The following is a 24,004-nucleotide window of genomic DNA, read 5'->3' on the forward strand; positions in this document are numbered from 1 at the left end:
TATAGCTATCCTTCACTTTTCTTCCCGCAGGCACTTTCTGCTACAGCCCTTGCTTTACTGATTCAACCTCCCAGGCTTAATTTGTTTGGTTGTAACCAAATCTTTCACTGCCTCAGCTTAATCAGATGACATTCTCTTTTGCTATTTGCCACCATTAAAAAAACGTTTTTCAGCTCCACCAATCATTTTAAATGTACATAATTACAAAATTAGTAATTTGTGACATCTGAGTGCTTGCTGTTACCAAGCACAATTCTGAGAGCTTTACATGCACTATACCTCAGTCTTCAAAACCAGATTGTCATCATTTTACAGATGGAGAAACTGAGGCCAAAATGGTTAAGATCAACATAGTAGCTTAAACTGCAAAAATACAAGATTTGCTGGCAATAAATGTCTTTATTAGGATTGTTTTGTTAAAACTTGGTTTCCTAAAGTAGCAGCAGAATTTAAAAAATACAAAAACAAAAACTACCCCAAGCTTCTTAAGGATTCATTTGGATTAACTGTAAAATTAAATGCCTAATTATTTAATACCTTCTAAAATAACACAAAATATATATAATATGTAATACAAACCTCAATAATTCAATTCTCCTGTTATGCATTTACTTACAAACTCTAAACTAAAGAAAAGATTTTGCTAAACAGAATAATTTAAAAACATGTCCTCATATAATTCTATCGTAAGTAATCTATTCTTTGGAGAATTAATATGTCAATTTTATCAATTTTAGTTACATTTTATTGGTGCCTGGAAAATACAACTATTCTTTTTAAAGCTACTCTGAATTTGTAATACAGTTTAATAATTCAGATTGTCATCCCACTCTACTTAAAGGTATAGAACTTAATGATACACTTTTTTTTTGATAAATGGAACTTAACAATGTATTTTCCTTTCTAAACTGTATAGTTTTATTCAGTTGGCTACATAATATTATACACTAGTAAACAAAGCAAGCAACATTACTCTTTTTTAAATAACATCTTTAATTAAAGTTTTTGCAAAGGTAAAATATTAAACTTAAAATAGGTCTTAGTACATCAAAATACTAAGTTCTCTAATTGTATTCCAAGATGGTCTTTAAAACATAATATCCTGTATATCACAGAAGAGCAACCTTGATCTGCAATTGTACAGAATGAATTTTACAAACATAATAAATATATTTACGCCCTTACACATAACAGTATGTACAACAGCAGTTGACAATAGTAGCTCAGAACAGCAAAAGGATTAGCCCCTCCCCCAAAATTGTAGCCCTGACACATACTGGACTGATTTAAGGAACCTTGACTAAAATAGTAGTTACTAATTCCACGTAGTTCTTCCCTTAAGGGAAGAACTTGTTCTTGTTCTTGTTCCTCAAAATAAACAAAAATAGTAAGCTCGGTGTTTAAAGTTCTTCCTTAAATCATAAAAATGACAAAAGATAGACTAAGGCAGGCTTAAAAAGGGAATTATAAACTTGAGAATAATTTCCATAGCATAATAGATTAAAATGCAAAACTATTTAACATAAACTCATGAGGAACTATTTAAAGCAACTATGTTTTAACCAATGAATTCAAAATCTGAAATAGCGGACAGATAGATGGGAAACAGACATGAGATAAAATGAAAATGTACAAAGATGGATCAATAAAATATTCCATTGCACAAAAGCTCAAAAAAGTCCAAGATGAAATAATCTGAAAATATAGGAATTTTCTCAAGTGGAAGAAAATGCAAAGTTATAAAGGGAACTCCCAAGAGGAAATTATGTCTACATTCCTGTACAAGGCATATTTACCTTTTGAAAAGAATGGTGACATTATTGCTATAAGATAACCAAAAATTACTCTTAGAGGGAGTCAACCCTTTTTATTCCTCCATAAAAGCCAGAAAAAAGAAAACCAAATCCTTGATTTTCATATAGCAAAAGAAAATCTTTATACAAAAGCTATTATATTTTTATGTTCTTGCTGTCTAAAACGAAAATCTATTAGAATACGCTCTTCAAGAACACATTTTAATCACTATACACATGCTCAGATCCTGATGTATTCCTAAGAATAACATCAAGGTGGCTTTGATTTTAAGAGGCAACAATATAAATGTGATATGATGGCATTTAATTAACAGAAAGAAATGTTAAATGTGAACATTTAAAAAAAATATAAAAGCCCAATATAAAGATCCCCCTCATATAACAGACATTTTACTCTAGAAACTAATTGCACATTAGAGTTGGTTTAGCCAAATGTGGCTCTCTACAGAAATTAAATGTGCTCTCAGGCAATTCAAATGGTCTGATTATACAAATGACCACCAAAAAAGGGTACATATACTGAAAGGCACACATTTCCCCACTTTACCTAGAATTTTGTGTAAATTTTCCTTAGCACTGTTAACATTAATTTTTTTTTTTTTTTTTTTGGAATAAAAGGTGCCATCACCATCTGTGCAAATCTAAACAAATCTTCTTCTGAAACCTTTACTTATTTTCATAATACCAAGTCTGAACTACTTTCCCTCTTTAAAGTAACATGTTATTTTCATTTTCAAAATCTGAAAGTGGGAATCCTTGCCTTTTCAAAGGAATGACATTTTATGGAACCTAATGAAATGATTTGTTAAATACATTAAAAGCATGATTAAGAATTCAAGTACAGTAAAAGAGAAGCAAGTGGCATTCTTATAGCAAGCCACTATAATAAAACTAAAACATTCTATTTGATTAAAAAGGAACACGATGCAGTAATATATAAGAGCACAATTTGGTATGCAGTGTTGTTTGGACCAGCTTTCAGAATTTTCACAGGTAAAAGAAAAGCATTTGCCAAGTATGCCATAATTAATATGCAATATACAGGTGCAAATACAAATGGTTATTTCCTGCTTCAAAATAGCCCTAGTGAGTCATTCTGAAAGCAGTGGTTGTTCATGTTTGAAAATGTTATAAAAACAGGCCAGTATACAATTCTACTATGAATACAAATGTTTGTCTACATAGAGGGCCCAAAACATGAGCTGAACATCATATAGTAATCCAAGGTTCAGTAGCAGAACTACGATAGCCAAAGGGTTTTAATCAACATTGCAGCACTGCTAAACTTTCATAGGTAGTTCAGGTCATTGACTTCTTCATTGGGTAAATACAAACCCTACTAACAACTATACTGAAGGACAAATGAACAACAGGACTTCTGTGATTTCACCCCCTCCCTTCTCTTCTCCCAGTCTCACTAACAAAAAGAAAAAAACCTGTGTGTGCTTTGAGAGTAGTGGGGTAAATAAACCTCGCCTCCAAAAAACTAAATAGAGTAAAAATTAAAACCGTATTACCAGTTAATGGCATCTAAATAAAACCTAACTACTAGCATGCTAGAAACCATCATTTACACCAAAGTTCAGAACATAAGTTAAAGGGTCCAAGATGGTATGCGGGGTGGGAAGTAAGTACGCACACGCACGCACGCACACACACACACACACACAAATTGATTTGCCTTTTTGAGAAGTTTAAAGATCTGTGTTAAAAAAACAAACATATAATAGCTCACAGTTTCTCTTTGCAATGTAAAGCGTTTCTATGTTACTTCTAGAAACACATATAAAGGCAAATAAAAAGGAAGACAAAAATGGAAGACTTAAAAAAAAAAATCAATATATGAGTAACTTTACCACATGTGAATTTTGCCAAGATAGACCATGAAAAGAATTAGTTATAAAATATAGGTGAAGACAAGTGATCCTACAGTTCTCCCAGGCAACTAGTTCACACGGAACACAGCACTGCCACATTGTTCTTTAGAGCCCCTTAGAGAATACAGAGCTGTGTATTCTTAATATACATATTAAATTTCTATTATTCTTAATATACAAGTCAAATTTCTATGCTTTCTTCTCGATGTGCAAACTGGAGCCCATGTATACATTATCAATGGCCTGGAAGGGCCACCAAATCAAAGAGAGGTAAATATGTACTTAGTGGCCCATCCCCCTCTAACCCCCAAAATTTCCCCTCAAATTACAAAGTTGCAATTAAAAGTGTTTTTTTTTCCCCAATTAGAAGAGTTTTTAAATTCTTTACTAGTAAATACAGGAAACTTTAATAGTTACTAAATCGTTTAAGAAAAATCCAGGTCCTCACCACCTGCCCAATGAATGCTTCAATCAATACAGAGTATTATCTGAATATTAGCTTAAAGATTAAACACATATAAGCATATTCTTCAGTCCAACAGGAAAAAAAATCTATCTATTCATGTGTATGTAATTTCAGCTAGATGGTACCTCTGTGAACTAAAACTGTATTCCTGAGGAGCCACTCCGGGGTTTCTTTTTAAGGTATGGGACTAAAAAACAACAAAAAAAAACAAATATGATTTTTCTGGAAGGAAACCGAAGTCATCATTTTAATTCTGCTCAACTCAATGAGACCCAAGTCTTTAAATTACATTTAATGAGAACCTAATTAAAATAAATATCCATTCCTGGGTCAAATTTTGTCTCCAAACTGTGATCACTGATTACTTCCTTTAACTCTTAAACAGATGTTTCATAAAGCAGGGAAGGAAGAGGTATATATTACTGAGGGAGAATAGCTAGTAAAAATATTTAAGACCTATTATGAGAGTTCTAAATTGTTTCCTTATACAAGTGAATTAAAATTCAACACCATAATTCTTACCCTTTTGTAAAAAGCTCACACGCAATTTTTACCAAATATAACCACATACAATAAGCAGTTTCAGGTCAATCTATCAAAAGGGAATTTTCTTCAGTTCGTTCCAACAAATATCTTCTGATTGAACCCAAGTTGGAGGAAGGAATATAGACAAAGCTTTACATGCTAATTACTGGTGGCAGGTACCTGTATTTAAAATCAACAATTACGGCTTTCCAAAACCCCAGCCTCCCCCACCCCAACAACCCCAGGTGCTACAGTTCCATGGCTTGCCAGTTAGAAGTAGTGTCTATGTTGTCAAGGTCTCTTTGTTCCAGTAGCTTTGATTCTACTGCACTTTTCTGACATGCAGAAGTTAAGTTTTGGTTGGTGTATGTCCCAAGTTTCAAACTGTCCACTTAAAATTTTTTTTTAAGTTTCTTTTGTTTATTTATAAAATAAAAGAACCAACTCTTCACCATTCTGCATCTCCAATGGCTTTGGAAAATATATAATCTCTTCCATTAAGATTCATAATGCCATCCTTGAGATGAAATTTCCATTTGTTTTTACTTCTGTGTATCTAAAGAAACAAAAAAAGAACGTAAGAGTACAAAAGATAGGAAACGAAAACCCATTCACATCAAAAAAACTTTTGTCTTGTACGTTATTGCATTTACAAATTATTTTTAATTGACAGATAACAGGTAACATTAGTTTCTGCTGCACAACATGATTCGGTATTATAAAATGATCATAAGTCTAATTAACACTCATCACTATATATAGTTGCAAATTTGTTTTCTTGTGATGAGAACTTTTAAGATCTACTCTTTGAAAACTTTCAAATATATAATATGGCATTACCTATAATCAACATGCTGTATTTCACACCTGTAGGACTTACTTATTTTATAACTGCAAGTTTGTACTTTTGACCCCCTTCACACATTTGCCCCAGTCTCCAACCTCTGGCCTCTGGCAATGACCATTTTGTTTCTATGAGTTCAGTTGTTTTTTGGTTTATTTTTGCTTGGTTGTTGTAGAATCCACAAATAAGTGAAATAATACAGTACGTGCCTTTCTCTGACTTACTTCACCTAGCATAATGCTCTCAAGGTCCATCCAAGTTGTCATAAACAACAAGCCTCCTTTCTTTTTTATGGCTGCATACAATAATATACAAATACATCATGTGTATGTAAACATATACCATGTTTTCTTTATCCACCCATCCACTGATGGACACTTAGGTTGCTTCCTTGTCTTGACTACTGTAAATTATGCTGCAATGAACATGGGAGGACATAAACCTTTCAGAGTTAGTGCTTTCATTTCCTTCGAATAACTACCCAAGAAGCAGAACTGCTGGATCATATGTGGTTCCATTTTTGATTTTTCAAGGAACCTCCACAGTTGTCCACAGTGGCTATACCAATTTACACTCCTACCGAAAGTGTACAAGGATTCCTTTTTTCCCACAACCTCACCAACACTTGTTTTTCTTGTCATTTGATAACAGTCATTCTAACAGGTATGAGGTGGTATCTCATTATGGTTTTGATCTGTATTTCTGACAGATAGTGATGTTGAGTACCTTTTCATGTACCTGTTGGCCATTTTACGTCTTCTTTGGAAAAACATCTATTCAGTTCTTCTGCCCATGTTTCATTTACTTTTTATTTTGTTAAGTTCATTTATTTTGAGAGAGACAGAAGTGAGGAGGGGGGTGGGAGGGGGGAGAGGGAGAGAGAGAGAGAGTGCGAGCGCCCGACGCAGGGCTCAAACTCACAAACCGGGAGATCATGACCTGAGTGAGCTTCCATACATTTTGGATATTAACTCTTTATCAGATATATAATTTGCAAGTATTTTCTCCTATTCTGTAGGTTGCCTTTTCATTTTGTTGATGGTTTCCTTTGCTGTGCAGGAGCTTTTTAGTTTAATGTATTCCCGTTTATTTTTGCTCTTGTTGCCTTTGCTTTTGGTGCCAAATCTAAAAAATCATCACCAAGACCCATGTCAAGGAACTTACTTCCATGTTTTCTTCTAGTTTTATGGTTTCAGATCTCACATTCAAGTCTTTAATCCATCTTATGTTGTAAGATAGCAGTCCAGTTTCATTCCTTTGCATGTGCCTGCCCAGTTTTCCCAGCACCATTCATGTAAGAGACTGTCCTTTCCCTACTGTATATTCTTAGCTCCTTTGTTGTAAATCAATTGACTACGTATACGTAGATTTATTTCTGGGCTCTCTTCTGTTCCACTGATCTGAACGTCTGGTTTTATGTCAATACCATACTGTTTTTTTACAGTATTGTAATATAAAATAAAATAAAAAAGCATGATGCCTCTTTCTTTCTTAAGTTACCTTTGGTTTTTCAGGGTCTTTTGAATTTTAGAATTTTTTGTTCCATTTCTATGAAAATTCCTTGGAAATCTGGTAGGGACTGAACTAAATCAGTAGATCACTTTAGGTAGTATGGACACTGTAATATTAACTCTTCCAATCAATGAGCACAAAATATTTTTTCATTTATTTGTGTCTTCGTCAATTTCTTTCACCAATGTCTCAGTTTTCAGTGCACAGGTCTTTCATCTCCTTGGCTATATTCATTCCAAAGTATTTTATTCTTTTTGATGCAATTATAAATGGGATTGTTTTCTTGACTTCCTTGATAGTTTATTAGCATACAGAAATGCAACGTATTTTGTATATTGATTTTATACCTGGCAACTTCACTGAATTATTAGTTTTTTTGGTGGAGTCTTTAGGGTTTTCTATATATAATATATAATACTATGTCATCTGTAAATAGTGACAGTTTTACTTCTTCCTTTCCAATTTGGATGCTATTTATTTCCTTTTTCTTGCCTAAATGCTCTGGCTAGAGCCTCTACTATTATGGTGAATAAAAATGGCAAGAATTAAACACCCATCTTGTTCCTGATCTTAGAGGAAAAGCTTTCAGCTTTTCATCTTTGAGTATGTTACCTGCACGTTTGTCATGAGTGCCTTTTATTATGTTGAGGTACATACGGCCCCTCTAATATTCACTTTGTTGAGTTTTTATCATAAATGCATGCTGAATTCAGCCAAATGTTTTTTCTGCATCTACTGAAATGATCTTAAGAGTTTTAAAATTTTTTTAATTAAAAAAGTTTGAAAATTTTTTTATCACATTGATTGATTTGTGTATGTTGAATCACCCTTGGATCCCCTAAAATAAAGACCACTTGGTCCTGGTCATGGTATATGATCATCTCAATACATTGTTGAATTCAGCTTGCTGCTATTTTATTGAGGATTTTGGCATCTATGTTCATTAGGAATACTGGCCTACTATGATTTTCTTTTCTTGTGGTGTCCTTGTCTGGTTTTGGTGTCAGGGTAATACTGAACTTATAAAATGATTTTAGTACAATGTTCCCTCTTCTGTGTTTTACAAGAGTTTGAGGGGTGCCTGGGTGGCTCAGACAGTTAAGCATCTGACTTTGGCTCAAGTCATGATCTTGTGGTTCATGAGTTCAAGCCCCACATCGGGCTCTGTGCTGACAGCTCAGGGCCTGGAGCCTACTTTGGATTCTGTGTCTCCCTTTCTTTGTCCCTCCCCTACTCCCACTCTCTCTCTCTCTCTCAAAAATAAACATTAAAAAAAAAAACAAACAAAACCTAAAAAAAAAAACCCAATCACCTCTGCTTGACTATTTCTATTTCTAAATGACCTGGTAACAACTCACCTTCCAAGCTTATTTCCTACCTCCACATTTCTCAAAGACTTTATTTCAATCAAAAGAAGTCTCATCCCTTGCTCCCATTTTTACAAATTCAATTCCTATTTCAAGATCCACCTCAAAAATAACTATTCTCAAAGCTTTCCCTAATCACATCAGCTAAAAGTACTTTTTTTTTTTAAATTTATTTATTTTGAGAGAGAGAGACAGAGAGAGAGAGCACTACGCATGCACGTGGCAGGGGTTGGGGGAGTGAGAGACAGAATCCCAGGCAGGCTCTGCAATGTTAGCGCAGAGCCCTATGCGGGGCTCAATCTCATGAACCATGAGATCATGACCTGAGCTGAAATCAAGAGTCAGATGCATAACCAAATGAGCCACCCAGGTGCCTCAAAAAGTAGTCTAATTGTTAATTTTCAGTGGTATTCCTAAACACATTTCTAGTATCATTTCTAAGTATATATATATATAAATTATTTTCTCCTACCAAAGTAAAACATCGTTTTCTCAAGACCTAACGTGGAACCTTATACTTGGCAGTATTTAACAAATATATCTGATTACTTAGATTTCAAAAACTATGTATATCTGCAATTAAGCCAAAGGGGGAATGGCAGTGTTCAAACTGGACCAGACCTTGGGCATTCCCATCTTTACTTTCATTTATAGTTTTTAGTTGTTTGCAATTCATGGATTTAAGGGGAAAAAGAAGTCACAAAATTTAATCAACTGAAATGCCCTTTCTTCCTTTTCCAAGTCCCATACATCATTCAATTTTCGGTTCAAGCTCCACATCTTCAAAGAAAGACCAACCGTTCTCCCTCTTCTCTGGTTTAAAGGGACTTCAAAATTGAGTAGGTTAGGCTTTCATATTCGAAAGAGGAAATCATGCCTGGAGACGTTCAATGAGTTGACCAGGGGTATATTGCTAATAAATGACAAAGATGATTCTCAAGTTCTGGTCTAACACACTTTTTACTAAATCAGGTCATTTCATATAATTATCCAGAAATGTTCACTTGTACAGATACGTTCTGAGAACTCATTCCTAAAATTCCACAGTCTAACTTCCCAATGCAAACATTTCCATAGCATATTCTTGGCAAACTGCTGTTCACTGTCTGCTTAAGTAGGATTGGGGGGGGGGGGGGGGAGTGTCAAAGAATTGCAAATTAAGTTATTCCATTCTGGGGCTGCTCTCTACAAGTCTTTCATATTTTACCGCTTACTGAAATCTGCTTTCTCGAAACTTCCACTTACTGATCCTAACTCTACCTTCAGGGACTTAATTAAAAAAACAAAAAAACAAAATACACCCACCCACCCACCCACACACACACACACACACACACACACACACACACACACCCACACACACACATATATATATATATATATCCTTCATGTATTTGAAAACTGTCATACTTTTCCCCTAGATCACTGAGTTAAACTTTATATACACATTTAATATTTACCAAATTTTTCTTACTTAGTACAAGAAAATAGAGCAACATAAAATTAAAACTGTAGACTGGGCAGAAACTCTTGCATTAAGTGGTCTTATAGCTCTGGTTGAAAAATACACTATGTAGATAAGATTCCCTTCTGAGCTGATGGCATCTCCATTCTTCTTTCTGGGTCCTCATCAAAAAATGTTGGAATCATTCTTGATTCCTCTTTTTCTTTTCTACCACATAGCCAGGAAGAGAAAATCTTGCTGATTCTGCCTTCAAGACATATCCAAGATTCAGCTGCTTCTCACCATTTCCAACACTATCCCCCAAGCCTGACTCACCATTGTCTCTCACTTGGATTACAACATCCTGTTAGTCTCCTTGTTTCACCTCTGCTTCCTCTACACAATCTACTCTCAATAAAGAAAGCAAAGTAATCCTTTTAGAATTAAAATGTAAGTGATAACTACATCTATCTATTTGAAACCTTCCAATAACTTCCCAATTCACGCACAAGAACCCACACCCTTGCGAAGTTCCACACCACCTGCCCCCACTTACCTCTGACTTAATCTACTACTATATCCCCTCCCCTGCATCCCCAGTCCAACAATTCTGGTCTGGCCCCTGTGCCACCCCTCACACACAACAAGCAGGCTCTGTTATTAGATAATGACAAGGCTAACTCTCTTCAAGAGGTTTTTTTTTTGTTGTTGTTTTTTTTAAGTTTATTTATTTTGCAAAAGGGAGTGTGAGCAGGGGATGGGCAGAGACAGAGAGAGAGAGAGAGAGAGAGAGAGAGAGAGAGAGAGAGAGAGAGAAATCTCAAGCTGGCTCTCTACTCCGTGGGGCTCGAGCCCATTACCTTGAAAATCATGACCTGAGCCAAAATCAAGAGACACAACCAACTGAGCCACCCAGGCACCCCAGCTCTCTTCAAGTCTTGTTCAAATGTTATTTTTTCAAAAGATCTAATAAGACTAATCTTTTAAAAACTGTAACCTGTCCCTTTCCTACCAATTATCCATACCAATTATCAGCTTCTAACATACCATAATAATTTATTATTAAGTTTTAGCATCTGTTTCCCTTGACTAAACTTCCTAATGGCAGGAACTGTTTTATTTTGTTCACTAGAGTATGTCAACCTCCTAGCACAGTTTCCTGGTACATCATAGACACTGTTGAATGAAAAGACCTCTGTTTCCTCTTTTCTTTACCACTCCTACAGAGAAAGTAGTAGCTATCCAAAAATGGGTATACAAATTTATTTCCAGCATGAAGCAAGTGACTGCAACCTGAAAGACAATGGGTTTATATAAACAAGAAAGTGTTGAGTAGCCCAGAAAAAGAAATTCCCCAGACAAGTAAAGAAATTGATGGCATTCTGCTGTAAGACAACATGCAAAAAGCAAATGTAAAAAAGTTTCAGGATCAAATAATAGTCCATATACTCAACACTTCAAGCATATTAAGTAAAATTACCAATAAAGCTGAAGCCTCAACACCTAATGCCATCAGTCTTTATTCATAATAAGAGAGAACTCTGCCTCATTATTAGGTTTAACTATGGTTTTGATTGGCAACATTGACTTCATTATTCTTTCTATAAATAAGATAATGTATTCTAAAATTGACTCACTATTGAAATTCTAAAGTTTAGGCTTCAAATATAAAATCCTAAAATACAAGTTGCTCAAACTATATCCAACCCTATTTTAACAAATTCATAGAACACCAGTGTTCTTTATCATTGACTAAAACATCAAGCCCAGCCCTCCAGAACTCACTTGATTCTACAAATTAGATCTCTGTAAACTTTACAATTGTTTATCATTCAATATACTATTTAAAGCTATTTTGGGTTTCTGTTTAAAACACTAAAATGTCTTTAGGAGCAAATCAAACCAATTTGAACATTTCAAATATTATATGCACAATTTATAACAAAGGAGAATACAACCATTCTTATAATATGAAAATACTGAGAAGTATATTCTTCAATCTAGCTAGGGTAAAGGCCTCCCTAGCCCAATAAATCTGACCTCTTGTCATCGTGAAATTGTGTTCTGGGGGTGCTTGGGTGGCTCCATCAGTTAAGCGTCTGACTCCTGATTTCAGCTCAGGTCATAATCTCATGCATAATCTCATAATCTCAGTTCGATCCCCATGTCAGGCTCTGTGCTGACAGCACAGAACCTGCTTGGGATTGTCTATCTCCCTCTCTCTCTGCCCTTCCCCTGCTTGCATGCTTGAAAGCTCTTTCTCAAAAATAAATAAACATTAAAAAAAAAAAAAAAAAGAAATTGTGTTCTGGATAATTTAGTTGTATGAGGTTCCTTTCACATTTCCTGACAACAAAGGTTTATTGGTATCTATTTTAACCTTAATACTCTTCCTCTACATAAATGTAACAAGAAACTACATTTATTATAACATAAGGTTTTAAGAAGCTTATCCAAAAGTCACACAGTACAAGAGTGGATGCTCTGGTAATTCGGTATCAATGGCCTCACGGACTTTATTCCGTAATCTCTCTGATAAATTAACTGGTTTGACTTTACCTTTTCATTACAAAATGTTAAGATTCATTGTTTTGACATTTCCCTACAGTTCTCTTTGCAATAAGCATGGCTACTTAGGAAATTCATTTCTATAGAAGCAACACAAATTTAAGCTCTTCATCATTTGTTAAGGAAATTCATGCAGAGCACAAATTTTGCATAATCATGATTGCAGCTCCAGTGCCTGGCACATGTAGATACTTAGTAAGTATTTGTTTCATGAATGAGTGGTGCTTACAAACAAAAACCCAATTGCTTCGGTTAGGGTTTTCATCATTTTGTAAAGACCACTGCTGAAATTAAATTATAAATGCAATATACTTTGTAGATTTATTATAAATTTAATGATTATAATCAGCAAACAATTTTATTCCAAATTAAATGTTTCAGCAAGTAACAAAATCTCAACAATAATGCCTATAACTACAACAAAGATACTTGGATGGTAGCATCCTTCTGGAGAACTAGGAAAACAAAGATTCAATAACCAATTCTCAGACACCTAGTTTAAAAATACCTAATGCTACCAAAATAAAGCAAAGGTGAATAATTTTTTAAATGATTTTTAGTAAAAACACATCTATTTGTTATCAGTCCTGCTTATTGCCCTAGTTCTGTCCTTAGTAATAAAAAAAAAAAGTGACAGAATTCAATTAAAGCCTTTTAGTTTTAAAGTAGTTGAAGCTAAAGGGAAAATGGGGTTATTCCACTAGATTATTAATGTTAAAGGACAACCTCAAAGTGCCTCTGTTTACTTTGTTAACAAGTGGAAGACAGAGTAAATTGGAAAACACCTACCTCTCCTCATGATTTTACTGTAACATTTTTCAAATGTACAGCTACATAAATAATTTCTCATTTTATTAAAATAATCAACTATAACAATGTTTTCATTCACTGTTTATACTGAATGTAAGAGGCATCAATTAGCTGCCCAAATGTTTGAACAAGGTAGAACAGATATTTAGGGAAGAAATCATAACAAAAAAATGTCAGTAATCTGATAAAATCCTTACCTTATCATATTGGCATACAACAACATTTTCTGTATCAAAGAGTTCCTGTCCTTCCTCATCACTCACATCATCTTCACTGTTGAGGGGCTCCTACAAATAAGAAAGAACAGGATTTATTTATACTTCACGTGTTACTAGAAAAAGCCCCTTCTAATACACAATGACTTTGATGTTCTTCGAGAATGAAGGGTCAGATAGAACCATACACACACACACACATATACACCACAAACATATTGTTAATCAGCTATGGTTAAGACTTTGCCAAGGGTACTGAAATGCCAGCAAGAAACCAAAAATTAAAGTAGTTAAGCTACATAACTTTAAAGTCTGAAAAGAGATTTTATTTCCTTCATTCTTTCAGAATAGCACACGATTATTCTCTTCAATAACTGTTTAAATGCCTAGAAGGGGACCTAAGAAAATACAAAGGTTTAATGAGATAATGGCATTATGTACCACCAGAAGTAGCAGAGTAAAAGGGGAAAAAATGGTGAAGTTGGAGGAAAAAGGGGCTCTAAAACAGGCTAGGAGTCTGGCTTGTGTATACAACACTGAGGACTAAGACTGTTTATAATATTAGCAAGTCTACCATTCTGATGGTAATGGTGGAGGCTTGCAGTATAATTACCTAAGGCATTCAAATGAAAAGGGGACCTGTGGAAGGGTGGGAAAGGATCTCAGTCCCCAAAAGAATTAAAGACCAAGATCTAACTAGTGTATAAAATGACCAAAGATATTAAATTTGACCTCAGTTATTTGAGAGGATAAAAGATATAACCCAAATTTTTAATTAACAGAGAAAAAGAAGACAGGACAAAATAAAAGTGGAAAGGAAAATAAGGTGATATTAAGTCTATGTCTATAACTAGGCCTGTATCTCACATATATGTGTATGTATATGTATTCTTTCATTTAAAATAGATTATCACCAATGTAAAGGTAAAAGCAATTTATTGAGGTAAAATTCACATAAAATTCACCACTTTAACCATTTTAAAGTGTACAACCAATCATACTTAGTACATTCACAATGTGTGCAATTATCACCACTGTTTAATTCCAGAATAATTTCATCACCTTTACCATTAAGCAGTCACTCCCCATTCCCACCTCTTCCCAGCCCCCGACTTACTGCTTTCTGTCACTATATATTTACCTCTAGATATTTCATATAAATGGAAACATACAATATACACATATAACCTGTGGTGTGGTTTCTTTAACTTATAATGTGTGAGGTTCATCCATGCTGTAGCATAAGCCAGTACTTTGTTCCTTTTCCTGGCTAAATAATACTTCGTTGTATGGATAAACCACATTTTAATTTGTCCCTCCACCAACTGATAGACATTTGGGTTATTTACATTTTTTTGGATTTTGTAAACAGTTTTGAACATTCACACACAAGCTTCTGTTTGAATACCTATTTTCAATTTTCCTATACATATACTTAGAAGAATTGCTGGGTCATATGATATTTTTACGCTTAACATTTTGAGGAACCCCCCAAACCATATTCCACAGCAGCTATACCATTTTGCATCTCCATCAGCGATGCACAAGAATTCCAATTTCTCCACATCCCCAACAGTATCTGGTCTCTCTCTTATTAGCATTTTTTTTTTTTTTTTTTGAGAGAGTGGATGGGAGCGGGGGGGGGGGGGGGGGGAGAGAAAGAGAGAGAGGGGGGCAGAGAATCCCAAACAGGCTCAGTGTGGAGCCTGAGACGTGGCTCGATCTCACAACTGTCAGATCATGACCTCAGCCAAAATCAAGAGTCGGACACTTAACCAACTGAGCCACCCAGGCATGCCCCACATCTGTCTCCCTTTTTTCTTTTGTGATTACAGCCATCCCGGTAAATAAACATCAAGTGGTATCTCTTTGTGGTTTTGAGATTTGCATTTCTGTAATAAACAGTAATATTGAACATTTTTTCACAGGCTTGTTGGCTATCTGTATATCCTCCTTGGAGAAATGTCTATTTAAGTCCTTTGCTCACTTTGGAATAGAGTTGTTTGTTGTAGAATTTTAAAAGTTCTCTATTCTGGATATTAAGCTCTAATCAGGTATGTGATTTGCAAATATTTTCCCCTATTTTGTAGACGGACTTTTCACTTTTTGGACATAGTCCTTAGACACACATAAGTTTTTAATCTATTAAGTCCATGTTATTATTATTATTATTTTTATTCCCTGTGCTTTTGGTGTCCCATCTAAGAAACTATTAACAAAACCAGTGTTGTGAGGCTTCTGTCCTGTTTTCCTCTAAGAGTTTTATAGTTTTAGCTCTTACATTTAGGTCTTTGACCCATTAAGAGCTAATTTTGTATATGGTGTGAGGTAGGGGTCCAACTTCACTGTTTTGCATGCGGATGGATATTTGGTTGCTACATTTGTTGAATAAGACCATTCTTTCCTACTGAATAGTCTTGGCCCATATAAAAATTTTGTAACATGACAGCATACATAGCAGTATTTCACATAAAAAAGACACGCTTAAAACTTAGGGATCCAAAAAAATGTTGAAGTAAAAGAATGAATAGAGCCATACCAGGCAGGCAAATTCTAACTGAACAAAGTTGACATGGCTCTATTAATGTCACACAAAACAGACTGTATGGGGAAAAAAACTGTAGATAAAACAGGAAACTATATAATCATAAATGGTTCAATTCACTGGAAAACACATATTTAAGCTTATGTACATCCATTTTTAGGTTCAAATTATAAAAAGCATAATGAAAACAAAACAAATCCACTATCATAGTAGGAGATCTGAACATATCTCACTCAGTAATCAATGATGGTGTCAGCACACAAAAATTTTAGTAAGGTAGACATATCTTACCTTAGATATGTAAGTAGACTATCCAAAGAAAACGATTAACATCTAATTCTAATGGTACATACAGAAGACAACAAAACAACTGCAGAAAACAGTCTTTTCAAACATACAGAAGCATATGCAAATAGTGACCACATAAAGCAAGTCCCGTCACACAGATCATATTCTCTACAAATAAAACAGTTTAGTCACAACAAGAATTAATGAAATAGAAAAAAATACACTAAGGAGAATAAAGCTAAAAGTTGATTCTTAAAAAACATCAATGAAATCAATATGCCTCTGGCAAAACTGAACAAGAAAAGAAGGGCAAGAAGACACAAATATCAGAAATGAGAATATTAAAAAAAAGGAAATGACTACATATGATTCTGACACCAAAAAGATTATCATTAACTTTATGCTAATTAAACATTTAAATATGTAATACTAGAAAATATAACTTATTCAGTCTCAAAAAGAAAGATACTTGAACAGAGTAAAGACATTACTAGCATCAGATATTTTTAACAGCATACTTTAACAAATATTCACAGAACAATTAAGTATAATCTTAGAAAAAAAAAGTCCAAGGAAGATGGAATATTTGCCAGAATTCATTTTATAAGACTATCATAAACCTGAAAACCTAGTAAAGAGTATGAGAACAGAAAATCAGACAGTATTGTTCATGAATATACATGCAAAAATCCTGAACTAAGTGTAAGTAATTCAGCAATTCATAAAAAGGGCAATACTCAAGTCATGCTATCCCAGGAATACAAAATTGGTTTACATGTAGAAAACCAATTAGTGCAAGTAGTTATAAATAACAGATTAAGGATAAGAAATTGTATGATGATCTAATAGTTGCAGAAAAAGTGTTTAATAAAATTCAATATTTATTTATGATATAAAAAATAAAGCAAAGCTCTTAATTTGAATAAAAGAGAACTTCCTTAACCAGAGAAAAGATATCCATAAAAAATCTATAGTAAACATTATATTAAATAGTGAATCATAGAAAGGGTTCCCTTTAAGATTAAGAATAAGATAAGAAAGGGGCATCTGGGTGGCTCAGTGGTTGAGCGTCTCTTGATGTGGCTCTTTATTTCAGCTCAGGTCATGATCCCAGGGTCCTGAGATTGAACCCTACGTGGCTCCACACTCAGTGGAGCTCGGCATTCTCTCTCCCCGTCTTTCTCTTCTCCTCCCCTGTTTGCACGCACGTACTCTCTCAAAATAAATAAACAAACTTTAAAAAAAAAAAAAAAAACAACAAGGTAAGGGTGCCTGCTATTTTTAATCAATATTGTTCTGGAAGGTTTAGCCAATGAGGTAAGAAAAGCTGCCCTTTTTAATATTTAATTGTCAACTGAGAAAACATGAAAGAATCAAAGATGATAAATATCATGATTAATCAAGGAAATGCAAATTAAAACCAAAAAGAAACACCACTTTCTACCTATCAGACTGCCAAAAATTAAGGAGCCTAACAATATCAAGTATCAGTGAAGACATTAGTACAATCTGGCATTTTATTGTAAAGTTGAAGATGTGCATGCCTTAGAATCTAGTAATTCAATGGTTAGGTATAACACTTAAAAGAAAGTCATGCGTGTGTCCTCAGAAGACACACTCCAAAATATTTTATAACAGTAAACAAGTAGACACAACCCATCACATCAGATATGGATAAATAAGCTATGGTATATTCAACAGTGAAAATAATTCTAGGTATATGCAGTAACTTAGATGAACCTCAGAAATACCACCTTGAGGGGAAAAAAAAGTCAACCTGCAGAAGAATACAGAAATTACTCCATTTATGTTATAAATAGGCATTCACAATTAAACAATATGCTCTTCAGGAATATAAGTACAGATGGTAAACACAAAATTCATGAGCATGGTTACTCTGATGACAGAAGGAAGAGGGAAGAGAATGGGGATTGGGGCGAGGCACTCAGGGGACTTGAACAAAGTATGGGATTATTTTTAACTAGAGGTGGATGTAAGGATGTTTTTATCTTAAATATTTTTTAAAAAAACATTAGATAATTTAAAGAAATTTGTACTAGGATAAACAAATTTACATCTTAGGTTGCAGAAAGCAGTAACAATGAAAACTGTTAAGACAAATGTCACCTTGAACACAAGTAACTAAGCAAGAACACTAAGGAAAACAAAGATATATAAACAAAGATATACGCTTCTAGAAATACATAACTAAGAAAGACTAAGAAAGAATACTTTGCTTAACTCATGATGGACACTAAGAGTAGATAAAGTGATGTAAGGAACTGATATGGAATACAGACCAAAAGGAAGTCACGTTCAGCTTTTTTCTCAAGTTTCCTCTCTTCCCAAATGTTGCCATACCTTTCTAATTACTGAAGCAAAAGATTAACCATATTTATCTGTTCTACCAATGTCGTATGTTTAAACCATATCGTGAATGCATAAGCCAGAAAACTAGCATTACGTACACTGTCTCCACCCCCTTTATAAATACAACTCAATTTGATACACATTTTTTATTGTCAGCTATATGAAACAATACTTCATGAAGATAAATACAACCAGAAAAATCTAAAACCCTTATTAGGTTAAAAATCTAACTTTATATTAAAATCTGTATTGTATAATACCCTAACAGCCTCTGAAAAAATAGAATATAATTCATCAGTTTGGCACTGGATAAAAGAAACTAATAGTTTCTCGTTTCAAGTCTTTTACTACAAACTTACTTCTTCTACCTGCCCATCCTCAGCTCCATCTTTCTCTTTGTCTTCCTCCTCATCATCATCATAGTCTTCTTCTTCATCTTCATCTTCTTCAGATGACGTATCCCCAGTTCCATCAACCTGTAACACCAATGGAGCTTGTGGCTGAGCAGGCTGGGCCTGTGGTTGCTGTTGGCCAGCTGCAGTTATCTGTGCCTGTGCCGGTGTTGGTGCAGCCACTGTTGTAGGTATAACTTGAGTCTTATTTCCTGTAAATAAGATTTGCTGTGGCTGAATGATGACACCCGTCTGTGGTGAAATCCCTCCAGGAAGAGGGGCCAGTACCTAAGGCAAAAGAAACCCATATTAAAAACTAGTCAGAGGACCAAGCAGCTCAGTTTCATGTGGTACACAGACAGACCTAAAAGCTGAAGAGTCACCAAAAATGACCGTATCTCACACCGTTAAAACTACCAAGGCATAAAAGGAATGTTTAACTAGTATACTGATCCACTTCCATTTTACCATTCAAATTTCTGAAGGAAAAAAGATTTTCTGAAAATAACTGTTTCATTTACTGAGCACTTGCTCTGTATATGTACATGGCAGATTCTGGACTAAGAGTTACATATAAGTTTATTTATTCGATGTATGGATAGGTATAGTAACTCACCAACCTGCCAGTCACTAAAAGGCAAAATCTTAAGCTAGACTTTCTGACTTTGCTCTAATTATTATGTTACACTGCCTCCCTGTGGAGAACACCGCACTGGAAATGTGAAGTCTTAGGTCCTAGTTTTGTCTAAGATCCCAGGTAGAGATGTAGCAGAGGCATGTCACTTAACCTCCCTTGGCTTTTGTCACTTCACTGTTATACTAGGATCAATGGTTCTCAACCCTGGCTGCAAATTACAACCACCTGGTAACTTAAAAAATACTGGTATTTGGGCCCCAGTCCTATTATTCTGATTTAACTGGTGTGAGCAGAAATGTAATCATTTAAAGCTCCCCAGCTGATTTTAACCATGCAACCACACCAGATCAGACAATTTCTCAAGTTCCTTTCAGCATCTGGAATTCTAAGGTAAACCACAACTCAAAAAGAACATATCAACAAATATTAATTATATCTTTTATAATAAACATATTTATAATTATACTTAATAAATAAAAAGCAGAGACTTCCTAGTGATAAATAAAAACAATGAATGGCAATTACTTGCCTTTAGTTTCAAGGAATGCAAAATAAAACAATATTTCTCTTAAGAAGTTTACAGATTAATGGTGCATAGGCAAAGCAATAAAACAACTCAAGAAGATAGAAGGCTTAAGGACATCTGGGTGGCTCAAGTTGGGTGAGCGTCCAACTCTTGGTTTCGGAGTTCAAGCTCTGGGCTTCATGCTGACAGTGCACAGCCTGCTTGGGATTCTCTCTCCCTCTCTCTCTGCCCCTCCCCTGCTTGCACGCTCTAATAAACAAACTTTAAAGAAAAAAAAAAGACAGAAGGTGTAACAGAAGTATGATATGATGTTATGAAAACACAGGACAGAGTATTAAATTCAGCTTGAGGGACAAGGTATGGTCAGAGAAGCCTTCCTAATAGGTTAATACTTGAGTTCATTTGTGCTTGGAAGATTAGCCAGGTTTTTCCATTTGGTCAGTTGGTTGGTTTGCCTGGGGGGCAGCGGGAGTGGAGGGAGTTGCTGGAACGAAGGCCAAAGGACATTCTAAGTAGAAGAGTAATATCAAGTGAAACCCAAAAGTAATAGCAGGAGAAAATCTGGAAAGCTGTAAATCAGATGGATTAATGCTTCTCTGATCTTACCTCTATCTTCATACTATTATACAAACATTATGTATTTATGTGTCTCTTTTTTAAAGTACCTAAGTTCCTCAAGAAAATAACCATTTCTCTTTCCTCTTTGTCTTCATAGTATAAGAGTTTAACACCTGGCACACAAGTAGATACAAATATTTAACTTTGATCTAAACAGCAGCTGAAGCAGATAACTAGAAGCATGGCAAGAAATAAACCTGAAGAGAACAAAAAAACAAGATCCAAAAAAAACCAAAGATCCTGTGAACCATGCTGAAGAGTTTAGACTTTTTCCAATAGGCAAGGGGAAATCATTATTTTAAGGATTTTAGAAAAATAACTACAAATACAGAGTAACAGGTTAGGAGGGCACAAGAGTAGAGTCAGGGAAATCAATTAGGAGGATAACTATAGTATTAAAGTGTGTATATATATGTATATAGTGTGTGTAATTATATATATATATACATATGTATATACAACACCTTCACATTTTTAAAAAATTTTTTAACATTTATTTATTTTTGAGAGACAGAGAGAGACAGAGCACTACTGGGGGGAGGGGCGGGACACAGAATCCAAACCAGGCTCCAGGCTCTGAGCTGCTAGCACACAGCCTGATGCAGGGCTCAAACTCACAGACCACGAGATCATGACCTGAGCCGAAGGCGGCCGCTTAACCAACTGAGCCACCGAGGTGCCCCGCTCACATTTTACACATAGTATATAGCGTGTGTGTATATATATATAGTACTGAGAGGATAATTGTATTTTAAGTGAGAAATTAAGAAAGCATGAACTAAGGAAATGATAAGAGAGTCTGAGAAAAGAAAACTAGTTTCAAACATATTAAGGAACTGCAAACATGTTAAAACTGCAGTCTGAAAAAAAGGAGCTATTAAGAATTGGTAGGAATTTGTGATGCGTTGCATATTAAAGGTAAAGGAGGGGGAGGATCCCACACCCCACACCCACTTCCAGAAAATGTATAAGCTTCATGAAACTAGATTCATGCCTGCCCTGTTCACTCTTAAATCTCTAGTCCCTTGCAAAGACCCTGATACACAGCCACACAGTAAATATTTGTTGAATGAATACCAGATAACTTGGGAGGCTTAGAAGCTGGAGAGTGGTGCCACTGACTGGAAAACATGTTCGGAGGGATGATGAAAGATAAGCAAGGATAATGACAACTTAGTCTTAAACATATTGAATGTAAGTTAAGCTGTGACGTGTACAGGAGTAATTTAGAATGACAGGATGTATAGTACTAGAGAATAGTCTAAGCATTTGTATAGACAAAGCCATGAGAAAGAGAAAGGGAACCACCCAGAGAATTCAAACAGAAGAAGAAAAAAGAACCCCATGGTGATCAAAACTTATGACTCTATTACCTGTTGTATAACAGGGGCTTGTACTCCACCAGGCTGCATTTGTGGTATAACTTGTTGTTGGAGAACCACGGACTGCTGAGGCTGGAAGATATACTGGGCACCATTGGCTGCTCTGACTACTTGAAGAAGCTGGCCTAAAGCAAAACATATATATTACAAGTTACCATTTTAGCAGTAACCATCTCCAAATAAATGAATTCATGGTAAATGTCAAACCACCAAAATGCCCTATTAATTCTCAAATAAGAAGTCTAACGATTTTATTAAGCGTTGTCACCCATACACAGCAAACTTAACTTCCTCACTTTTCTCCATGTTTTATAAATGTTTTAAAATGTTTTCTTTTCCTTACTTATCCTCATAAAACTCTTTTCCAATAAAGTTTTAACAACAGATTATGAGAATTGATTAGAAGTTTAAATTATCTTTACTAACATGTTAGGAGTCATGAAAGAGCAGTAAGCAAGATCAGATGTTTTCAGGGGCTCTTTGTTTTTAAAGCTTAAAGACATGAAAGTGTAACAGTTTGTTAGTATCTTGAGCCAAAGCACCAGGGTACTTAGTTTCAAAATGCTTAAAAACAATCAAAGCTTGCTGAACCAATTATCATTGCCACATAATCCTAACTGTATGCATGGCTTATACACACAGAAGTGAATCCCTCTCTTTGTTGTTTTAGATGATGCAGAATCTTCAAATAATTAAAAAGCAACAATTACACGTTAAAAATATGTAGAAAGTTCTTTACAAATTTAGAATTTTATTGGCAAAATAATAAGAAATTATATAATTACGATTACAGAAAGAATACTTAAAAGCCACATAAATTCTTCCAACGTTAATATGCCAAAAATCCCAAGTAAATTTTGTTAGTTTATGCAGACATGCTATATAAAACAGAGTACTTAGTTTGATATCACAAATTTGTTCAAAGGAGTCAAGTTTTACTTGGCAAGTTAAAGGTGTTTAATCTATGTAAGTATTAAATCTATGTACGTATTAATCTATGTAAAGGTGTAAAAACCTATGTATTTCTATATGATTATACTTCATTCAATAAATAGGATTCTTATTCACAGATCAAAAGCTCAAGTGCAATTTTCATCTTCCCTACTGCATCCTCAGCAATAATTATCATTTAATGTGCAGTAGTACTTGATCTTATTTTAATAACCTAATAAGCTAAATCACAAAACAAACACTGATTTTTTTCAATGAGGCCAAAACAAAGACTAGATGGTACAATTTTCTGAGTTATACATATACATAATGGTGCTGTTATTCCTAATTACCTGAATTTGTTAATATCTGTTGAACAGGAGTCACGCCTGCAGGGAGTGCCAAGGTAGCAGCTGTAGCAGCAGCGCTCTGGAGGGGGGGAAAAAAAAAAGCAAAGGAAAAAAATCAAAACCGCATATGGGCACAAGAGTACCTCAGTTTAACTCTGGCACATTTTAACAGTATTTGGAAGTTTATTGTTTAGTGTATACTAATACTAAAAGTTCTAATGAGACTAAATCCCATTTTATAAAATGATAAGACTACCTAGCCTAAATGCTTTGCTTAAGTACTTCAACTAAGTAGAGTAATATGAAGCGCCTGGGTGGCCCAGTCAGTTAAGTGTCTGACTTTGGCTCAGGTCATGATCTCATGGTTTGTGGGTTCAAGCCCCTCTTCACTGCCAGCACAGAGCTCACTTTGGATCCTCTGTCTCCCACTCTCTGCCCCTCCCCTGCTCACACAGCGCGCTCTCTCTCTCTCTCTCTCAAAAATAAACATTAAAAAAGAAAAGAAAGAAAAAGAAAATGTGTTT

General features: G+C 34.8%; 1 protein-coding gene across 1 annotated transcript in view; it reads right to left on the reverse strand.

Annotated features, from left to right (window-relative positions):
- Window positions 1-973: 973 nt before the first annotated feature.
- Window positions 974-24,004, reverse strand: part of GTF2A1 (general transcription factor IIA subunit 1) — a 43,884-nt gene continuing 20,853 nt past the window's right edge. The window contains exons 5-9 of the mRNA XM_019461935.2: window positions 23,484-23,559; window positions 22,192-22,325; window positions 19,005-19,325; window positions 13,425-13,514; window positions 974-5,238 (exon numbers count right to left, since the gene is read on the reverse strand). Of these exons, the coding sequence (XP_019317480.1) occupies window positions 5,131-5,238; window positions 13,425-13,514; window positions 19,005-19,325; window positions 22,192-22,325; window positions 23,484-23,559 (729 nt within the window). The 3' untranslated portion in view covers window positions 974-5,130. The remainder of the gene's footprint in view (window positions 5,239-13,424; window positions 13,515-19,004; window positions 19,326-22,191; window positions 22,326-23,483; window positions 23,560-24,004) is intronic.

This window comes from Panthera pardus, unplaced genomic scaffold (assembly GCF_024362965.1).
Source record: "Panthera pardus isolate Hobbes unplaced genomic scaffold, ASM2436296v1 HiC_scaffold_24, whole genome shotgun sequence".
In the NCBI taxonomy this organism is placed as follows: Eukaryota; Metazoa; Chordata; class Mammalia; order Carnivora; family Felidae; genus Panthera; species Panthera pardus.